General features: G+C 38.2%; 1 protein-coding gene across 3 annotated transcripts in view; it reads right to left on the bottom strand.

Annotated features, from left to right (window-relative positions):
* Positions 1–1,770: 1,770 nt before the first annotated feature.
* MMP16 (matrix metallopeptidase 16) overlaps positions 1,771–23,914 on the bottom strand; it is a 244,300-nt gene continuing 222,156 nt past the window's right edge. For 2 of the 3 annotated variants that reach the window (XM_037892333.2, XM_007052915.4), the window contains 3 exons: positions 23,231–23,381; positions 17,700–17,815; positions 1,771–13,175 (listed from right to left, as the gene is read on the bottom strand). In XM_037892333.2, coding sequence (XP_037748261.1) covers positions 12,841–13,175; positions 17,700–17,815; positions 23,231–23,381 — 602 coding nt within the window. In that variant the 3' untranslated portion in view covers positions 1,771–12,840. Of the gene's footprint in view, positions 13,176–13,471; positions 17,223–17,699; positions 17,816–23,230; positions 23,382–23,914 lie in introns of those variants that run through there. The other variant, XM_043539387.1, reaches the window with a different exon arrangement.

The raw sequence follows: 23,914 nt of genomic DNA, 5'->3' as shown, positions 1-23,914 counted from the left end.
GGCTAATTTAGCTACAACTAATCAAGAGAAAGATCTTGGAGTCATTATGGATAGTTCTCTGAAGACGTCCACGCAGTGTGCAGTGGCAATCAAAAAAGCAAACGGGATGTTAGGAATCATCAAAAAAGGGATCGAGAATAAGGTGGAGAGTATCTTATTGCCCTTATATAAATCCATGGTACGCCCATATCTTGAATATTGCATACGGATGTGGTCCCCTCATCTCAAAAAAAAATATACTGGTGTTAGAAAAGGTTCAGAAAAGGGTAACTAAAATGTTTAGGGTTTGGAACAGGTCCCATATTAGGAAAGATTAAAGAGGCTAGGACTTTTCAGCTTGGAAAAGAGGAGATTAAGAGGGGATATGATAGAGGTATATAAAGTCATAAGTGGTGTGGAGAAAGTGAATAAGGAAAAGTTATTTACTTGTTCCCATAATATAAGAACGAGGGGCCACCAAATGAAATTAATGGGTAGCAGGTTTAAAACAAACAAAAGGAAGTTCTTCTTCACACAGCTCACAGTCAACCTTTGGAACTCCTTGCCTGAGGAGGTTGTGACGGTTAGGACTATAACAGGGTTGAAAAGAGAACTGGATAAATTCATGGAGGCTAAGTCCATTAGTGGCTACTAGCCAGGATGGGTAGAATGGTGTCCCCAGCCTCTGTTTGTCAGAGGGTGGAGATGGATGACAGGAGAGAGAGAGAGATCACTAGATCATTACCTGTTAAGTTCACTCCCTCTGGGGCACCTGGCATTGGCCACGGTTGGCCGACAGGATACTGGGCTGGATGGATCTTTGGTCTGACCCAGTATGGCCATTTTTATGTTCTTATGACTTTGATGTTTTACTTGTCAAACTGTTCCCAGACCACCAGTGAAGCTTTCCTCTCTCTTCTAGCATAGTCTAGTCTAATTCTTATGCTGGATCCATAACTGCAGCATTTTTGTGCCTTCCAGTCGTGTATTGAGCGACAGGCCTAGCAGCTATCACATATGGTTCTTCCTTCTCTCTCTCTCTTCCCCTCTCTGCAGGTGGAAAGTCATAGTTGGATTTCTTGTTATGATGCTTATGTTTATATACTAGCAAATGCAAAGGTCTGAGATAGTTCAGAGCTCTGGAGGCAGTTTGCTTTAGAGTCTTGGACCAGCCCCCAAGAAAGCTCTGTCTATGATTGTCAGGCATTGTCATGCTGCAAAAGCACCAAAGCCCTTCATGTTATTTCTAATTTGTTTTTGATATGTTCCTGCTTTCCACAGTGAATGTTTTCGAATGCACACACATCTCATCCGGTGCAATACTGAGATCTTTCTGCTGTATGAATTGGGGAAGGCTCAATATCTCCTGACACAAGAGGAGCTTAGAAAATGGCAGTAATTATACACACTGAGTAAAACCACAATGCCTTTACGAAACTTTTTTTTTCCTGTTCTCTTATTTATTGACAGATTTTTTTTTTTAATTACAACACAATGAAACAATGGTAAGTACATAAGATGCAATAGTATAAAAAAGCCATTTTAACCCTTCCCTTGGTTAAGACACTTACAGCAGACAAGAACTGCCCCACCCCAAACCCCCCCTCCTCAAATGAAAACAAAAATAAATATAAATTAATAAATATAAAACAAATCACTGCACAGCCCTTAACTCTTTGATTGCCATGGCAAGAACCATAACGATTCTAGCATGTGACTTTTTTTGTGGTTAAAGGTTGCCGCAGCAGTCAAAGGGTTATAGTGTTGTAAACATAAGTACTTTGTTGAAAATGTTCAGTTATGTTAATGGTCTACAGCAATGAGATTAATATCATGACCCCTTGACCTTTAATGACGCAATGTTATAAGGAGTTAAAGAGATAATAGCTTGGTGAGCTGTTACATAGAGTAATTCACCCATTTTATTTAACAATGCACAATGAGGCCTTGATTTACTAATAAAGAACAACTTGTGTATAATAAAACACTGTCCAATGTATTGATCAATAAAATCAATGAAAAAATCAGTCTAAGCACCACAAAATTTTGCCTGATTATATCTGACAGACATAATACACTTTAGCACCATTGAGTCAGCCTTGCATTTGCACACAAACTCTGTGTTTGTCAGTAGATGCTACCTGAAAGAATAACATATGTCCGTTATAAAAAATTACGGTATAGAATGCTGTGTGAGCAATAGAATAAAATAAAATAACAATCATGAAAAGAAAGTTAGTTAGAGAAAGCAAGTAAAAATGCTCCAGTTATTTTGTTGCCAATACAGAACATAATGAGCAAAACTCTGGCATGAAATGCATGTGGGGCTATGCAGCAGAACCAGAATAAGGTGGGAAAATGCGCAGCACACACTGAGATCGTTACACCTATATTCTGGCTTATTTGTAGGGCTATCTAAAGTCACATGACCAGTTGCAGTATGTGGTTCAGGGTGCAAAGCTTGAAAAGAGTTTTGGTTTGTCCAAGTGTGGATTATGTCATGCCTAAAAACCCATTTAACATAGTCTAAGCCTAAGTATTGCACCAAAAGCCATGTATGCACATGAAAACCCCATTCATACATCGTATTCTATCTCAAAGGTGGAGTAAAGCGAGCACACTGCAATGTGGAAAGGGCCACTAAGTTGTAATATGCACTTCGTCACATATTGGGACCAAATCAGTTTCTACAGCAAGTATAGAGAACAGCTAATGGCAGGAAGAAGTGGTATTTAGATGGATATCTGAAAAGGCTATTGAGATCAGAACCAACATAGAATCACTCGAACCGAAGCAGCAGTTGAGTTATTGCAGCTACTAGGGCACAAAGCACGGAGAGTAAGCAGGATGCACGGCATTCAGGAGAAAGAACAGTTGAAACAAGATCTGTGTGACGCATCAAATACAATGGACCCTGATCAGTGTATGCTTGCCAACATACTAGGGAAAACAGCCCCAGAATCAGCTTTAGCAACTGACAGCACTAACCACAGACCTGGCAAGGAGCAGACATCCCCCCCGCACCACTCGGCAATGGCTTCTGTGTGAACAAGCACATCTCTCTCACACAACAGACCTACAATGTCCAAACACGTGACTCTTCCTGAAAGCCATAAGTTACACTTCCAGGGTTTTAAACCCTGTGCATGGTAGCATATGTTATTTAGAGACCTGTGCATAAATGTGCTATGAATAGGTATGAGTTAGTGGAGATTGGAAACAAGATAGTAACACGATGCTTAGGAAAGGGTCCCACTATTTAATAATGTTGGCTCAATAAATTATGATACAAGGCTGGTGGATATGTGTGAATGAACTGAGGTGTCGGAAATAAAATACCCCAACACCTCAATAGTATAACTGTAGATTACCTACTCTCAAGAAGAAAAATAACATTAGAAGGAGAAAATGTTAGATCACGTTTGCAGCTGCCAAGTATTGGTAGCATGATAGAAATGATGGGCGTATGTGCAGAACAATGCTAGCACTGTTGAAATACAGCCTCCTGGACAGCTCAGCCATCACAGCATGAACACGTGTGGACAATGCACATGGGCTGACACCAAGATAATACACTACCGCTGTAACACCATTCACAAAAGATGTACAAAACCAGACGTGATAATCTGAGCAAGCAGTTTGTGATGCTTACTGCAGGCTGTGCAAACATTTTTATCCACAGTTTAGGAAAGAAGCAATGGGCAATGGTTGAGGGAGACTTTAAAAATCATGCCTGAATCCCCGGAAACTTGACTGTCCATGTGAATATATGGATGCAGCAAATCAACCCTGTGGATAAGAAAGATTGAAATACTAAAATTAGATGTGTAAAAGATGTTGATGTTGTCTAGCGTCATTTTAGTGAAAGGTGTGCACAAGATGCCTCAAGTATGCACATGGAATGACTTAAATAATAGTAGCCACCATCACATCAGCAATAGACACAAAAGGGGTGGATTTCCTTGTGACTGATTGCAACTCTGGGTGTCTGTGTCAGAGTGACCAATGAGACATGGACAACAACATTTTAACACCTGCTCCCAGTCCGCATAGTTCACTTGTTACTGCTTGCTAGTCTAGCTAAAGTGGAGAACATTAGGCACCACCCTTTTCAGTAGGAAACTCACAATGAAGAGAAATGATGGATCAGAGGCTTGCATCAGCATACATGGAGAAACAAGCAATTCATCCAGTAATTGTAGCCATGCTTCTACCTATCACCGAAACATATCATACGCTGTGGCTGTCATGGAGGCAAAGAAGTGTTTCTTCTCTTCCATCATAACATCTGAGAAGTCTTATCCAGTGGAGCTTTTCACATGGCAGAAAACACAAGTGAATCTAGGATGCCATCATCTGAAAATAGAGTTGAGTACTTTTCACTGTGACAAATTGGATTGGATTCAGAGTGGTTTTACCATATCTATGAGGAAAGATGAATGCTATGTTATCTCCAGTAGGTTTTCAGTTGGTTTTACTGATTGAGAGGGCAGGGTTCCAGTGTCACTAAGACAAGCCATCACTAGGCCCTTGCACAAGAAACCTTTGACACTGATTATCTATCACATTTTCTCTAGCCTATTCTTTTTGGAGTAGGTTACTGAGACTGGTTGAAGGCAATTCTGGCTGCACCTATAATCCTAGGTCTCCTCTATTCCAGTGAAACTGCTTTCAGGTTTGGGTATAGAGACTGACCTGTTCTCATTTGTTATTGGTATCTCCTCCTAGAGATGAACAGTGGTCAAGTGCCTATGCATATATGGTTATATCTCTCAGTAACCTTTAATCAGGAGGTTGATTCAACTGTGATTACTGGCAGTGGTGGAAGGGACTCCTCATGAATAATTTTAATTATTTCCTTTATAAGAGATGTAAGTGGGTGGTGCTGGGTAACTGCATTTGTCCTCACTGTGAGCCAAGGAATGCCTCTGGCAAAGTCAACATATACAAAGAAGGTGAGAGCGCATATATCTTGTGCAATGTGAAGAAGACCACGGACACAGATATAATCCAATGTGATGGTTTTCATCCTTACACAGTAAAACAGAAATACTGAGTTACATTACGACTCAGATGTATAAATGGTGAATTGAGAGTAGATAGCCTCATGGCACTAAAACTATGCACTAAAGATGGTAGTAAATGGATGCTAGACACTTAGTTAATAGAAGATGTTTTATCAAATGTATTATATAGAGGAAAAGGTGAAGAATGAATGTAAATGATGTATAACTGATTGACACCATTACAGGCTTGTTGAGTACTGGATTCCTTTCCTAACTAAACATGCATGCTCAACATGAGGATGATGGTTGCATGGGTATAACTTCATAGCTGTCTGATATTTCAGATCACCATGGATATTGACAAGCAATGAACTCTGACAGGACATGGCCATGTAGAGTTAAACTAGGGGTATCATCTAGCTTTTGGCACATGGCCATGTCATAATTTGGTAGCAATTGTTTACCTGCATACAGTAGTTAGCTGGCAGGTATGTTGATAAAAACCAGAATCTGTATCATACGTAGCAGTGAATATCAGAGTTTGACAAGATCAGTTAAAATGGCAGATGATCATGGCAACACAGCAGCACTACCAGCTGTTGCAATGCCTACTGAATGTATCTCATCGAGAGAGTCTTCCTCTGAAAGCATTTACCCACGTACACCTCCAGACAGCTGACAAAAAGGGAATCAAATCTATTGGTGGTGCCAATATGTAATCGAGAAGAGCATCCACTGTTCTTATGCCAGTATCCAAGAAGAGCACATATGCTGGGCATAACCGTTTGCATTCAGATTCACCACATGCATAGATTTGGGATTGTCTCAAATTATTAGTCAGGATATGCGGTCCTATAATACTGCTTGCTGGGATATGCCCAAAAAGCATGTAATGGTGCACACTGGAAAACTCAGAGCACTATCAGCAATCACTTTATATTGCTGACTATTCTACCACAGCTCATACCTGAGCATAGTAATGGCAGTAGTGGATTCATAATTTGTTCATATAGCACAGGAATTAGCTTGACATGCACGTATGTATGTTTTTAGGGTGACTGTCAGTTCATCACATGGATACTAACTCGTGGTTTATGGGAGTATAGGCAAATGTGTCTCATCAGGACAAGAGCTGCATTATGCGAGCACACTGGAATGATAATGCAAGCAGAAAATTGTTATTATATGACTTCACACCCCAATGCTTGCAAGTGCTTAACCATTATGGGAATGGTACTAATTTGCAGGGATACATTATGCTTTGCCTGCTGAGTGAAAGATGAAGTGCTTCACCCAAGTCACTGATAAATGTGGGTTTATACTGGTGAGGGTCAATGACCAGTTGTGTATAGAATTGTTATGTGACTATCTGACCTTGGCATCATGTTGAAACAAAAGGGAACCATAACTGACAACTGTATTGTGTAAACCACATGTGAGGAAGGATGTTGATGAACATACCATTTGAGGCATGTCATGGATTCAGCACGATCACTATCTCTGCACTTGTATCACATGATGAAATATGGCAACTGATCACTGTGCACTATTGTAACAGCGAGAGGTGACTAGGTGACTAAGATTGTGAATTCAGGTTTGTCCCTGAATATGGGAAAAAACAGAGACTGGCTGGTGTGCGACCATGTGCCCCTGCTGGTGACTGAATGGGGCAGCAGTTATGAAGGAGGTGGTATGTGGTTTGATGTGGACATCTGGTTCAATGGGTTTAGGGTCATTGTTGACTAATCAGGGCTTCACAGTTAATATGGATCACTCACCATGATAGTAGTTTGTGAATGCTGTCATTCTGCATAGGTTTATGAGTTCATGCTGCCTGACTGCAAGGCTGATGTATATCATCAATAATGGCTACACTGTGTAACACTTATCATGTATGGGTTTTTGCTGTGATGGCAATTCACACTATAGTGCATACATAGAGAACTGTGGATAGCTTTTTCTTTAGGATGTCATCCTTGTTTCTGCAGCTATCACTTGCACAGGTTTCATTATTCTGTAGCATTCCCTTGACTGTCTACACATTACAGCAGTGTACAGTGGTGTCTACAACCACGTCTACACACTGTATATGTCATATACTCATCCCATATACTATGGGATGAGATATCTAGTATACATAGCATCTTTGAATGCACACATAAACATTGATGAAATGAAGGCAATTGGTGGCTGATATGCTACAGCTTATCTACGTTAGGAAAACAAGAATTTTATATCATGTATCCTTGGTTAGCATAGTGTTAATCAATACTTTGGAACAATGTTCTAACGTAGTGACAACATTTACTTGCAATGATCATGTATTAATGTTACTCAAACATCTGGAACCCTATTTATTAGTGAGCTATTCCTTCTACATATTCATCTATAAAATAACATTGTGCCATATGGAATCTACATTTTATGATACTAGATGGCCCCAGGGTCAGCTGTTGCATGGGGTCAGCCATTGCAGTCTATGATGGTGATAAGCTGATTATGACTCTTATATGAGCTCAGTTTCTTTGTGCCAGCTGGTAGGCAAAGCACAAGAGTGGATTAGAGAAATAGGAACATGATCATGTACTGCCACGGTATTTTGTCATGAGAACTTTGAGGGATACTGTGATGACTTTCATGGGCATACAGAGATTGTTATTTTTATGTATATATGATGTACTTTGGCTGTGTTTTTGCCCCTGACATGGCTCCATGTAATCAGCCTCACCTCAAAATAACATAACCACTATTTTGGCCCCACAATCAGCGTGCTATGAACGAATAGTGTTGAGTGTTACAACAGTGAGGTGTCAGTCATGCTTTTATCACTACACTATCTGTGCTCTATCAGTTCTTTAGTACACACAGAGGGACTATTTGCTTTACAGCACAGTTCAACACCCAACTAGACAGGTGGTCATTTGCACCTTCCACTGATGAAGGTGCCATTCTATGGTGACTGTGGTGCTGAAATCATTCATTCAAGGGGCTGGAAGCACAGCAGCCAAAAGGCAGACAGGGCCACAAGCACAGATAAAAGGCAGATACTGATCCCAGCCTTGTCTCCTTCCCCTCTCCTACTGCCTGTATGACTGAGGCAGTTCTGGCTGTGCATAGCTTCCTCCACCTCTGAAGCCACTGCCAAACTAGCAGATAGGTCAAGCCTGACTTTGAATGGGAGATAGGACCCACAACAAAACAAGAATCCTGGAAGCTGTTTCCTTGTGCTTCAGTCTGTTCCTCTTTGCATGGTTCCAACTTGTGCTACTATGTGTGTGGTAGTTTGGGTCCCTACTTGCTTTAATACATAATGAATGGACCATGCTCTGTTTGATCTTCACTATTTGATGATGTGTCTTTTCAAGCCATGCCCCCACCAATAATACAAATGTGAAAAGCTAGAATGAGAGTGTAACGTTCCACTGTTTATAGGCACACCTATTTTTCTGCTCTATGCACTTTTTCCTACCAACAAGCCAGAATCTGATTCCATATATTTAACTAAGTACCAAAAGCTGCATTTAACTAACATCAGGACTGCATCATAAGCCAACAAAAGCCAAGGAATTCCGAGTTAAGTCTTACACTCTATTCTTAACCCACAGTATTATAAAGTCAGGGGTTCTGGGATGGGCGGGTGGCGGAAGGGATCCACACACACTGCTGTGGGACAAGGGAAGTTTGGTCCTCCATTTTGAAATTTCCTGGCTTTCATCAGTGTTTCACAATCTTAATCTTTTTTTTAACCTACTCCCCAACTCAACTCCCAAAAAAGAAAAGAAAAAGAAAAATCGTTTACAGGATGTTACAAAATGTGTATTATATTTATTCAGGGGATTTGACAGGGCTCATTTGGAGCCATCTGAGTCTCTCCATTTCAACCTATCAAGTAAATATACAAATACATATTCTGTTAAATTTATTTTCTGATAAAATTTAATTTAAATGTTTTTCTGTCTATAGGAAATAGCTTTTTGTTATTCTTGACTTACACTAAACCTGTATAATCAGCTTGCCAGATTTTAAGAGTCTGATGAAATCCATATTTAGTATTGTATATATTCACAGTGTAGACTGCGACAATACTAATATGGGATTATTAAAAACAGTAGGAAAAAAGTTACTGCACATGAGCAGAAACCAAACATTCAAAACATAGTTCATCTGTTTTATTCTATTCTTTGTTGACACCAACAATTATTAGACTCTACTGAGGAATAACTGTTTATCAAATTTCATTTTCTTAAATCATAAGGTGTTTTTGATTTATATGAGTTCAAAACTAAACCTGGGAAAATACCTCATTTATTTTGAACTCCTATAATTTAAAAGCAACCAAATATACATTTTTGAAATTAGACTGAACATAAACTGCTCCTAGATCTTTCAGCCTGAAGCAAATGTTAATGGCTGTGTTATAACCTATTGAAAATAGAAATGTATAATAATAGAAATGCTGACACAAACTTAACCTGCACGGCATGAACATGCCATACAACACTCTTTTTATTCTTCCTCTCTCTGTATATAATATATGTGTATTTTTACCTAAAAGAAAATAGATTAAGAATCAAGTTATTATGCATTCATGTATCTATGATGTACCATATATCAAGCACTAGATTATCACACTTACCTTCCAGCGTAATTACTGTAAGTTAAATTCTCCAAATACAAACATTTTTTGTTACCTTATCAATGAACAACAGTCAACATGCTGAGCACTTCATTATTCTCAGGGAAATAGTTGCACAAAAAGTCAAAGCTGCCATGAGAGAGACTTTGAAAATGAAGTGAAATAGTTAAGTGAGTAAGAAAACAGATGAGATGCTGTTCTGTTTTAAGGATAATATCAAATTGTCTGGTTCTCTTGTTGCAGAGGAAAATCAACTGCAGGTTCAATAATTTTGTCAGTGGTTTCCAAAGGGACAAAATCAGAACAAAAACATGAGTCCTTTTGTTCTATCTGTTGCAGAACATAATTTACAGTTGTTTGTGGACAACAAAAGTCACCCCGTGGATTAAAAAAAATGACAGGCAGGCATAGTATTTTGAATTCCCTAAATGAGCTGATGTGTAGTAAATATTATCCTATGCTCTGTAGTTGTGAATGCACTCTTTACATTTTCAGCAACAGCTGAAATGAATCTACTGAAGAAATGCTATGGGCTGATACTGGTGCACTTCTACCATACAGCATACAGTACCTCTACAAAACATCTCCAAAATGCCATCTGCATTGCATATTTGCTGTAAAACTATACCTTTTTTTCTAACTGTTCTTTTTTGTTAGCCGTACGTATATATATTTCTGTTTGTGTTCTAAGAAATAACAGTTTGCGATGCTTTATAGCATGCCACACATGATCATAAAATAAGTCTTCAAATCAAAATCAAATCATGTAATTGAACAAAAAAGCATACTAATTTTTCATGCTAGGCTCAATACAAATATAAATTCAAGGCAGTCAAGCTATCCATTACCAAAATAATCATAATAATCATCATAATATATTTATATGTATATATATACCTACACTCTCTAAAAAATGATCCAGTAATGTATATTAGGAAATCAGTAAGAAATCTGTTGAATCTAGTATAAAAATCTTGTTTTATGTAAAAGCCAATGCTGGCTGTTTCAAGTATTTAAGTACTTTTCTCATAACTTTGTCACTAATAACTAGTTATTTGTAGAAATTACTAATTTTATATTGAAAATTGTATTCAAGTTAAATAAAAATTCACTTCTACTGTAGTTCATTTTTAGAGTGTGCATGTATACATAGCAAAATGCCCATCTACAGATCTACCATAAAATTTTTTGTTGCTGTCACTTCTTTCCTAAGAAAACACTTCAATGCTTTTCTGTAATCTTGGATAATGAATATCAGGCCATTTAAAAACAAAAACTAATCCAAACTGATTAGCAACACCAGATTATCTTCAGTTTGTGCCAGTTTGCAAGTTAAAGGTCAAAGAGCGAAGACATAGGACAGTGCAATTTAAGGAAATTCAGACAGTGAAGCTTTTCACAGAAGACAATGTTTAACTTGGTAATGACAGTCAACAGATCAATAATCGAATTCAAGGCAAGCTGTTCATTATTTCAAAAGCGACTCCCCTCAAATCCTGGCTTTCATACAAAGCCAGGTGTCTGACTCATGGGGTGCATTCATTCTGACCATCTCTAATAAGTTCACAGCCCAATGACTGTAAAGCCTATCACTGCAAGAAGCAGCTCCTAAAATCAATAAAGAGGTCTGTCAGTTCTGACTTTTCTCTAGGAAAAAAATATTGATACAAACCTGCTCTGCAGGTCACATGAAGATGACAATACTGCTGTTAGCACAAATTACACACAATGACAAAATGCTTTGGTGGTCCCTTGGCTCTGTCAGTGATTTAATGTACAGCTAAATGCCAGAGATCTGACTAACCCTTTGAGAACTATGTTAAACATGCAATAGGTAATTCACCCGATATTCATGCAACATCAGAGTCATCATTTTAACTTTCCTTTCAAACTGTAACACTATCTTCATGTATTCATGTACCAAGGCAAATTGAATTATCATGCAACATAGTTTAAAACAGAAATTCAATATGTCTAAGATAAAAGGCTAAGCAGTAAACTATAGCCAGTTCAAAAAATTCTATGTGAGTGCTACAAGTTATTAAAATAAGTATTTATTGAACCAGAAAGTAGCTGTTTCTGTTCATTTGTTATAAATGCTTTTTATCAATAATGCAAGTAATTAAAAGCCCTTACTTACACTTACAGGATATCTGTTTTAAAAACCTGAATTTCATTAACCTGTATTTCCACATACCGCTTCTGCAGTTCTATACTTCCATGGCAACCAAGATTAGCATCCTTCAGACTCTAAAAGCTAATCCTATAGTTCTCAAAGGGTTACACCAATGTAATGCTAGTTGTCAATTTTCTCTATAACATGACTGTCACTTTAGTTCATTGCAATCCACTTCAGAAACATGCTTTTTTCGCTATGCTTTGGAATGAGTGTTCCTGACAGACCTATGAAAGGCCTGGGGCAGTTGGCCTGGTACAGCTTGGGAAAAAAATTGATGCAGGAAAATCAACAAAAGAAAGAAACAATAAAAAGGTTCCGTTTGAAATATAGTAATGAATATAAATGTGTTAAAACATTGAGGACGTAGCTCAGAACAGCTGTATAAAACACAAAATGAATGTATCATTAAGGCTGTTACTATATTGCAGATATTTTGGCCCCTTGTTTGTTGGAAAATGGCTGTCCGAACAGTCTGAAGTCCTGCATGTCATCCTGGTCTCCCACTTGACAAAAATCGTGTGTAGGAGTATATAACTATATCCATTGCAGACAGAAAGCAATCCTCTTTGGAGACAAAGCTGTTTGGGTCTTCACACTTTCCTGAAAGTTCAATGTGGGTTGTTGTGTTGTTTTTAATTAAAAACAAAACAAAACAAAACGTTTACTTTCAGCAAAATTATTTTCAAAGGGGAACAGGCTTTAGGGGAAAAACAGTAGAAACACTGGATTTTTCTTTTCTTTTTTCCTCTTCGTTCGTTAATCCTGATAGTTTATTGGGTATTGAGCGTGCAGAGGAAAGGCCTGGAACCGAATGACAAAGAAAGACAAAGGACTGAAGAAACGGCAGATACTGTCTATCATGGAAGCTTCCCAGTAGAGTGAATCCCCACTCATGTGCAGGACAGGCAACCCCCTGGGTTTTAAAGATCAGCTCTGATTCAGGCTGACAGATTCCTGCTCCTAGCTAGGAAACCACACAACAGCTCTTATGTTGAATCTCAAGTTACCACAAACTCCTGGGAGACAAAAAACCCCCTACATCACACCCACTCTTGCATAGAGCGTTTGCAGTACAGTATGTGACGGGGTGTTCCTTTCCTCTTGAACTGGAACACAGTGTAAACCAAGACAAGGAGGCACAAGGCCAGGATGCAGGGAATGACAATGGCTATGGCTTTCACAGTGCTGGCTGTGTTGTCCAGTTTGATGACAATGTCCACGTCATCTTGAGGGCTGTGTCGGTCTTTGTCCCGGTCTGTTGGTCCATCACAACCCATAAAATCCTTGAGGATGGATCTGGGATATCCAGGTTCCACCCTGAGCATCTGGTTATTGAATTTCCAATACTCCTTTCCTTTGTAGAAATATGTGAAGCCTGGGAAACAAAAGTGCAGTTATTCATGGTCATGTCGACAATCTGCTTATAATGACTGAAGTTAAACAGTATTCACTAAATGACACTGAGCTATTTTCTGAGCACCGGAATCTATAAAGTTAAAGTAATATAGGTTATTCAGGTGCAGACCAGGGTAGGAAGCTTCCAGATCTTCTTGGCACTAGGTATATGGCTCCTAAGAAAGCTCTTGTCCAAACTAGCCTCCAAGGCAGAACTTCACTTCCTTCTTGTCTTTAAAAAAACCTTAAACCTCGAGTTTCCCATATGAATAAACTCGGATCTAGTCTTAGTCTAATACTGTGACTGTGAAGAAATGCTAGAGAAAAAGAATTGAGGAATTTAGGGGCCGAACGAGTCATCCGTTAATTGAACACTTGACCACAATTAGAATTGTACCACAGTGCCAGGGCTGAGTCCCAACAGTTCAAGGAGTCAGAGTCCCTCTCAGGATGGGAGATCAGTTTAAATGAATTCCAACTCTGTGCTAGACCAGGCTGAAATGAGAACTGATTCTCTTCAATGCCATTTTACCTTGCTGCTGTTCTTCAGATGGAGGAAACACTATATGAACGAACAGCAGCCTTACCAAGAGAGAACAGGTGTACCCAGCTTCACATTTTCTTCAGGGAACTGGTATTTGATCATTCAGATGCAATCCAATATAAATTATGAAATATGCCTACATGAAGAAATCCTAGTATCCTGCCAAAAACCTAAATTATGTTGCTATCCCAGCTGAAAAATGGCATTGATCTGGCATGAAACAAACCACAATGGGTGCACTTCCTCCTATTGTTTATGACCTGAATGCATACAGTTGGAGGTTTCCTGAGCTTTACTTGATAAGCCTCATGTTCTTTCCTACAGTGCTAAAGGCCACTACGAGCACTAAAACAGATTGGGTATCACTTATCATACTAATAATGGCATACTAATAATGCTTGTTGGAAAGATTGGTGGACCAGATATTAGAGAGAATATTAATAATCTCTTACTCAAACAAAGGTCAGGCACTTTCAGTTGTACAGAAGAAGACATTTTAGTCTAGTTCTTTTCCAATTCAGAACTACACACAAAAGCCTTTGTCCCTCCCACCTGCACATTTATCAATGTGAGGAATTAAAAAAAAAAAACTTTTTGCAGTCACTATTTATTTCATTCTAATTATTCTGCAGACAGTTGAGTAGGTATTATTTGACATTGCACATGGTTCCCTTCAGTTTTATGGTCTAAGACTATGGGCGTATCTGTATCTCCATATCTATAGCTCTAGCTAGAAAGGTATATGATTGGCTGAAAAAAAAGAAAAATAGTGAGCTATATCAAAACAACTGTTAGGACATTTGGTCATGAAATGCCTTCCATTCATTGGATCAAAGCATAAAACATCACTATTGTTAATTCTGTGCCATCAAATTTGAGTTGCAAATGGTGAGATTTTCAATAGATTAAAAAGATCTGAAAGGAATCTGTAGTTTAAGCTTTGAAGCAAACAAATGTGTTCATTAGCGAATGGAAAATTACAGGTGTCTAAACCATAGTTTACAACAGGGAACTACATTTATGTCTTCCATAAAATGATGTGTTTTTTGAAAAGCACTGCACGTGCTGACTCTTAATAAGACTCCACCTTTGGCAATGGTAATCAATATGGTTATTAACAAACTTTATAGACTTGCATGATCAAATGAGAGGGGATAAAACCACAGGGATTCAGGAATTGCAATGCTGTGTCACACCCTAGGTGCATCCAGTCTAGCACCCTGTCTCTGGCAGTGCCCAGAACCAGGTGGTTCAGAAGAAAGAGTAAGAACCCTGCAGTATGCACCTATCGACAGTCTGCCCCCCCTCCCCTGACCTGACTTTCGGTCTCATCCTGATCTCTAATCAAGAATGGCTCAAGCCCCGATGCCTGAGGTTTAATATCCCTTCCAGAAAATTCTGGTGACAAGTTTATACGACCTACTAGTCTGCAAAGACAGACAAAGCTATAGGCCTTGGCAAAGTTATTACTCAAGAAGGCTAAAGAACTTAAACAGAAAAATAAAGATGTACCACTCAGAAAACTAACTGGCTGCAGTCCTCATGGCCCCGGCATTATTTGCTTGATCCTATCCAGCCCCCACTCTTTGCCATCCTTCTGAATCTCTCTTCTCTCCAGCTACTGCCTGGCTCTTCACCCACGCAGCTGGGATCTCTGGGGGCAGAGGTGCTGTGCTGCACAGGAGGCAGAAGGAGCAGCAACTGTATGTACTCCATGGGGTTGAGCAGTTCTTGTGAATGCAGGCCACGTGGGAACAGAGAAGGAAAGTTTGCTGCTTGCCGTGTCTGCTCCTGCCTGATAAGGGTTCCTGCTGCTGCACTAGAAGACAAGACCTCAGTGCAGAAGCAGTAGGGAAAGCTTCACAAGCATCACACATGGCTTACTGAGCTTCTAGATCATCAAATGAGTCAGAAAGCATTCAAAGTGCTGAGCTGGCAACAGCAGAGGATCTGGGATTGCCAGCTTTTACACACCCCATCTTGGTGTGATTCTACTCAATTTATTGTTGTTGTTTTGTATAGTTTTTTGGAGGAGTGGATTTAGCGCCACTCATCTGCCATCTCTAGCAAACCCAACTCCATTTTTAATAGAAACTAAAAGAATGAGGATAAAAAAAGATACATTCTTTCAGATGATATGGGTTAAGTGGCAGAAATTCTTCCTAAGTTTTCTCCCTAAAGCAATCTGGTAAAATTTCATGTCAAATCTTTATCTAAGCAGTGGAAGGAAAATGGTTTGGGGCAAAATGTAATCAGAATTCTTTTAAACTAAGCTGTGGTTTTTCTCTTTTGTATCTTTTCTCGTTTCATTATCTCCATGTGCAATCGCCAATGTAATCATGCTCTTTAAAGAAATATCTGTTATCCTGTCTTCAGGGACTTTCCTCCAGGTCTCCTCTAAGGCTCTCCAAGAATCCTGAGCATCTCTTATTTCCCCTCTTTTCCCTACCCCTCCCTGAAGAACTGATGCCATGTTTCACTGCTCTTCTGGCAGTTGCATGCTAGGGGAAAGTTCATCAGTGCTATTCTTGAGATGGGCAGAGGGTTTGACGCAGGGTGACTCAAAGAGCTCCCACTGCTCCAGGGATAAGCGCTTTGTCTCTGCAGCACTTTCAGACCGCATCTGTCTGTGTGTGAGGGGAAGACAACTTTCACTGCTAATAGGAGATACATGTATAATCCACTGAGCACAACACTGACACTTTACATGTGATGGTGAGTCTACTCTATCCCGACAAAAATATGATTATAGTTCCATGAAATAAGCAAATATTAAGAAGCAAGTCTAAATGATCATTTGTTTAAGGGAGCAAAGACTAAACCCATTATGTATATATGTATACACACAGAAAGCGAGCTATTGAGTGTGATATATGCAGAATGTCATCCTGCCTGACCTACTTTCCTGTTTAAAACAAAAAAAATCTAGCCAAATGCCAGAATCAGGAGAGAGTTTCTGTTGATGGATGAAACAGAGACAAAGCAAGGAAGTGATTTAGCATATTTCCCCAGCAAATTATAGTTCATCTAGTTATAGGAAGAAATGAAGACTCTGAAATGAACTATACCAGGAGAGCAAGCTTTATATTTATCTACTAAAGGGAAATGAAAATAAGATAGCAAGAAATATGTGCACTGTCTGAAAAAACAAACAAACAAAAAACCGCAACCTTCCATCACAAATAAATTAATCCCACATGTAGTAATACTTGAATACTTGCAGCAATGAAAAGTTACTGCAAGCGCATATTTTTGTTTACATCAAGGACACATCTAACTTCATGCAGCTGAGGGCTGTGCTGGCAAATTGCCGTTAGCCTGAGGGCAGCACTTAATTTGCATAAAATGGAGCAGATTTCAGCTGCTCTCGTTCATATGGAGGTGCGGCCAGTTAGAAACTATGGGTTGCAGGATGAGATACTCCATCTTGGTGCAGGTAATACCATGGCATGCTGAATTTCAAAGTCTCTGTGAGCTGCAGCTCTGCAGTATACATTTACGCCATCCTTGATTTACAGATTCTTCAGGTTACTTCTATTCACATACCAAAAGAGCCTGGTTCTGGACTACAGTACAGCAAAGTGAATGTAAAAGCTTTTATCCTATATGAACCATTAACAACATGGAGATTCAAACAGATGCATGTGGATAGGAGACTTATTTTATGAAGTACTAAAATCCTGCAAAACCAAAACAAATACCCCAAACCCAAATGAAAGCTTATTCCATAAAAATTAAGAATCTTTTCTCTCCCTCATTGTGATTTAAAATAGACTAATCAAACAATTATATGCAACGATTTAAGAAGAGAGTGAGTTCCACAGCATGAAACATCCCCTGTTTGCAAAATAATGAGAGGTCAGCCAGCCCACCAACCTGATTAGCCAATCATTTCTAGACATCTCTACATCACGATAACAGATGTTAGGAAATGACTAAGCTAGGAAAGTGCTTGCATACCATTTTCTTTGTGGACAAAGGCTCCCTGAGGAGATTCTGGGATACCTTTCCAGATCGTGATTGGTTTGGGATAACCAGGGTCCATAGACCTCATTTCTTCACTGTATCTCCAGTACCTACATAAAAAAATACAATAAAAATAGATAACCAAATATGCATTTATAAAGATAGCTGAGATGCTAATTGCATGCTGTTTTCTTTCTAACAAAGTGCTGCGTTTAACAACTGAAACTGGGGCAACCGGAGCTCTCCTGTTTAGCAATACTACCTGGGAACAAAGAAATGTAATCCTGCTTGCTGATTGGACAGCTGTTTCAAGTATGTACACCGAAGATAAAAGACTTCTCCAGCTTGACAACTAAATCAACATGCACCTTATTTATGATCAGAGCAATTCTGGTGCCTAGGGCCTCTGCACAGCAACCCAAGGAGATATAATATATGCAAAAAACTACATTATGTTTCAACTGAGTCTTAATCATACAAAAGCCAGTGAATTCAGAGTTAAAGCTCCCACAGCAAGCTTAACTCTACTCCTTTAGTGTATTCACTACAATAGTCTTACATTAAATCTATGATCATGTAATATGTATAAAATAATAGAAAATGCCATGTACTTTGTGTGTCTCTTTGGTCGGAAGGAAAAAAGTTCAATGTAGAAATCAGAAGCACACACGTTCAAGGCAATCTGAACTTGTGAGAAATATGAATAAATAATTGATCTTATTTACACTGACAGAGCAGTGTTAATATTCAGCGTATGTTTGGAGGCAGCAATACAAAATAATGTATGTGTGCATCTTTGGTTATAAAAATATGTGGTTTCATGGTAATACTGTATCATATCATAATAACAATGGCATCTTATTTTATGTAGACCTCCCTCTGTTTAAAGATCTAAGCTTGTTAGGATGTATTAAAGCTTGCTGTAGGATCCCCAGGTCTGAACTCCTCTTCCCTACTCTTGAATAGTTGCTGTTTATGAAAAAGATCAAATATCCCCTCCTGAACATTTGGAACATGGCACTTTTGTGCATGCTATGATCATTAAGAAAAGTTCAGTGATTTACTGCACATGCTCAGTACACTATAGCATTTGTAAGTGATCATAACATTGTTATTTCTAAATCAAATTATCTTATGCAAAGTTCCTACAGTTTAACAGAGAATCATCCTATATATATAAATTATAGTTTAATGTATTATATTCCAACAATATAATTCTATAGGCTGATTAAATAAAAAACATTAAAAAGGATTCTCTTTTAAATTCCATCAGTTTTTGAATAATTTAAATATTACATTCTTTCCATACATTTTTCATATCTTCCAGAAAGGCATCCAGTCTTGATTCAAAGACATCAAGAAATAGAGAACCCTCCACTTTCCTTAGCAGTTTGTTCCCGTGATTAATACCCTCGCTGGTAAAATATATATGTAATTTCTTATTTGAATTTGTTTGGCTTCAGCTTCCAGCCATTGGTTCTTGTAAAGCCTTTCTCTGCTAAAATAAAGAGCCCTTTAGTGCCTGGTGTTTTCTCCCTGTGAAGGTATTTATACACTCTCATCAAGTCACCTTTTAATCTTCTTTTTGATAACTAAACAGGCTGAGCTCTTTCAAACTCTCACTGTAAGGCTTTTTTTCTAGCTCTTGGCAGTGAAATTAAAAGGTGACAAATTTAAAACTGATAAAAGAAAATAAATGACGTTCATAAAAATAAATTTTCTGACTGTGTCATAAAATATTTTTAAAAGCCTGATCCCTTAATCTAGTTACATATTCACCAGTAATCAGACTCCAACAAGTCCCATTAGCAACATCATTCTGTCCCCTCATATTAACAGAGCTTTTGGATATCCTTCAGAGCACTATAATAAATAGGGGAAACAACATATAGAAATAATCAACACACATCTAAAATATTAAGTGCATCAAACCTTTTTTCCTTCACCATTTAATGGTGCATTCCTTAGTTTTCCATTTTCTCTTCCCCATTTTTTTTGACCAATCCGCTTTTCTCTTCCTTGGCTTGCTGTGTCTCTGAGTTTAACACTGCAATTTCCTTTTTGTATTCTCTCCCTCCTCCCTTCTATCATCACTGGCTGTCTGACCTTTTCACTTTATTCTATGCTCATTTTTTCTTGACCCTCTTTTTTCCCCCTCTTGCTTCTCTTTCCTTGTTCTTCCCTGAATTCTTTGTTGTCCTCTCTGCCTTTCTTCCTCCTCCCTCACTACATAATTCTCTCACTGCTTCTGTTCTTTAGTATTCCCCCTCCTTGGGTTCCTTGTCCTTCCTGACAGGATGTCTGAGATAGGTGGTCAGTCCTCTTGAGCTTTCAAAAATAGGTGCTCTGGTTAAAATAGGCTTCAAAAATAGGTTCCGCTGGAGCACCTAGCTGGTGTAGGCCTGGCAGCCCTGTGATTGCTGACTTTTCTACATTGCTAGGAACTCTCATTGTATATGGATTGATTGTAGTTATCTCTTAAGGTCTGTATTGGAGCAGGGAATCTATCTACAGGATGAGGAATAGCTCAGTCCAGGTCTTCCTCAATACTCAGTGGCTCTCTAAAGTTTTAATATTTTGATTTTTTTCACCCACAGGAATTAAAAATAAGTTTTTTTCTTTTACAAAATCAGAACCTCCGAAAGAAAACCCAGACTTCCCAAATTCCAATAGGCAGACTCCCTCCGCCAGTGCCAATTACAGGTGCCTTGATAACACAGGACAGGCTGGGGCTCCTCAGTGAATGGTGGATTAGCAATTATGGGGGTGCACTTAATGGAATTCGAAAAGGGAAAAGACATGCACAAGGTAAAATAAAACTGCACATTTGCTAACGTACTTTATATAATGCTGGTTATTTAGGCATTCAGCCATTTCGAGTAATGTTAAGATTTTTAAAAGAAAAAACAGTTAAACTTTACAATGCAGAAAAACAATACACCTGAGTTACTGTACACCTGAGTTACTGTAAACAGGGTCATGGGTCAAAAGGTGCGAGCCTGTCATCACCTGAACAGACACTGTTGCATTCCAATACAAAAGAAATAGATCATTGAGCTGTAAGCTTTCCCTCCTCCTAGCTCTCTTATTCAATTATTCAGGAGCACTATCTCCCTTATCTCCGTGGCTCACTTAAAAATACATGTTTATGGCAATCCCTCTCTCCCCACACATAGGTTAATTTGGACATGTCTTATTCTATAGATGTTTTTTTTAGTACATATGTTCTATTAACAATTTGGGTTTAAAATAATCTTCGAGTTGTCAAAAATTTGATAGCTGATGTTTAAGACCTCATAAGCTACCATCCTTCATACCTTTTATTTATATCACCATCTTGGGACTTTTAAAACTATGTCTAGATTCTCTTATGCAGCGCATACACCACATATTACTGTCAGGACAAAAACCTAGAGCTCCTTGTAATACATAACTTGAAGAAACATACCTTCCTACTTTGACATTGGCATAACCTCTTGCCCGTCTTTTCATTCCTACCTCATGCTTCAAAAGAAGCAATATTGTGTTGTACCTAGTTCAGAAAAAAAACTATAACAGGCTTATATATACAATTAAAACCAGCAGGAGAATTCAACCCTAACATTACATTAAGAAAAAATTGTGATATAAACAATACATACTGAGAAGCTTAGTGGGATACGGGTTTATTCCCACTGGTGGTCAATATCCTATAATAGCTCAATTATCTCTGCAAGGCTCATGTTCTTTGATTTTCTCCTTACATACTGTACTGCATTTTCTATCCTGCTGAGCCTCATTATGCTTGTTATGGCTCTAAGTAGCAACTTCTCCATCAATAGAAGTTTCCTTTGATAGTTCTCTGGTTTGTGTTACTGCTAACAGGATTTTTAGGAAGGTCTCGACTTGAACTAGCTGTCTATGCATGGAAATCTATTATGTAATGTCTCTTTTGAGTAAAGCCGAAAGAAAGTATAGCTCACATAAGACTCTTAATGTACATGTTTTCCCAGAAACATGCAGGTAGAAAACTATTAACTGATAATAAGCTTAAATAAAAAATCTTCTCAGCCACAGGATGCAAATTGTGGAACTGGTTTTGTTCACAGTGGAGACTGATTGTTTGGAATACATTTGAAAGAAAACATATGTTTCAAACACCAGAAATTTGGTTCAGTTGCCTGCGTCCTTTCCCATGAATGCTCCAGAAATATGAAGATTATCTATATATTTTTTAAAAATTGTGGTGTTCTTTAGTATACTGTTAACCTAGTTCCACCAAAACAAACAAACAAACAAACAAACAGAACACCAGTATGGTTAACAGCAGTATAACTGACATGCTATACAGCATATTAAAACATATGTCTTAAGATACCCAACAACACTTTTAATGTCCTAAAATACTGAAATCCAAATGACACAGAGTAATAATAGTAGTAGTTATAATAATTTGTTTTTTGAAGCGAGATGCTTCAAAGAAAGCAACAAACACAAATATAATTTTAATAATAGTAATGTGTTGTATGTCTACAAAGTCACGTCACTTAAAGTGCTTCACAAAACAATTACTCCTCTCGATAACTATTCTAAGCCTAATTTTATAGATGTAAAAAGCCAGGCACAGAGTCGTTAAATAACCTGCCCAAAGTCACATAGCAAATCTGTTTCACATCTGGAACAAAACACATATCTCCTACCTCCCAGTTCTGTGCTTTATTAACCACAAGAACATGTCGCCTCCTGTAAAGGGACTGTAAAATTTATTTAACAGTAATTCAATTAAAGCATGATCCTAAACTGCTCAAGAAGTTCTCTGACTTTTTTCCCTTTCCAACCTCATTTCTAAACAGTAGCACAGAAGCCATTTTAATGAACTTCAACAGGCTTTGGATCAGGCCCTTCCTGCTTACATGGTAGGGATTAGAAATGAAGGGAGGGGAAGCATGAGGAAAATGGAAGTTAAGACTGAAGATCAGAGAACTATGATTGAGAAACTGAAATCACATTTTAATTACATTACTTTGAATATTTAAGTTTAAATTAGTTGAAATTCTGAATTTCCTGCTGATTCTTAAAAAAGCTTGTCCACCAAAAAAGGAGACCCAACATTTCAGTGAGCTCATACAAAAACAAAAATTTCTCCTGGAAAATTCAAAGAAAAATATAAAAACTCAGAGAAAAATAATCTGAAAAGAAGTCTCAAATTTGAAGTGATTTCAAATACCCCCGTCCCACCCCCAATCCCCCAGCATTTTGGTGAAATAAATTACAGACACTGAAGAGGAAAACATATAGAGTGAAACTCAGCCCTTTGTAGAAGGATAGCACAAGTAAAGGCACCACTTAAGTCCTCACAATAGGCGTTAAGTAATGCATATGTTTTGTTGATGGCCCTCTGTACCAGGGTGAATTTCACCCACACTTCATATTTAATAGTCTAAATGGATCAAATTGTTTCTTTGGGGAAATATGAGGAAACAACAAATATGTCTTGGCTGACATTAATCAATCAAATAACTTCCTTCTAGGATTCCTCTACCAACCTATCTCCTTTGAAGAAGTAGGTTTTCCCAACGTCCTCCCACCAAATTGCTGAATCAATACCATGGGGAGGAATTCCACTTCCAAGTGTTATCAAATCATGAGGGTACCCTGGCTGGAGAGTGGTATCCTTGAAGACCCAGAACTGGTTACCTGAACAAAAGCAGATATATAAGTTAACTTCCAGAGCTTTCAGTATTACAATTAAAATACTCTAAGGAAATAAGAAAGACACTCAAAGGAATAAAGCAATATGCTGATTCTGCTAAATATATTAAACTGGAAAATGTTTTATTAATGAAGACACTGCAAAATAAAATGAGGTATGGCTGACAGACATCTTATATTTGTACAGCATTTTTTATTTAATAGTACCCCAGAAAATTGTGCAGACAATCCATATAAGAATCATACTCAGACTGAAAATGAAGTCACCTCGGGAGGTGGTGCAATGTAATCCATTTTACAAGAGCAACACTACACAACAGATTTGTTTTTCACAAGGGCAGCAGGGTGAATTTTAGGGTAAAATTTATATTTTTTAAAAAAAGCATAACCCCTAGAAATTCTGATTTTCCTAGACACCATATACTCCTATTACCATGTGCTCTATTGTGATACAGAGAGTTAAAATGTTTACACATGATATACTAGTTCATTTTTAAAGTATTTTAGGAAAATATTTG

This window comes from Chelonia mydas, chromosome 2, assembly GCF_015237465.2.
Source record: "Chelonia mydas isolate rCheMyd1 chromosome 2, rCheMyd1.pri.v2, whole genome shotgun sequence".
NCBI classification, from domain to species: Eukaryota; Metazoa; Chordata; order Testudines; family Cheloniidae; genus Chelonia; species Chelonia mydas.
The sequence above is the reverse complement of the archived record's forward strand: the minus strand, read 5'-3'. Positions and strand labels throughout refer to the sequence as shown.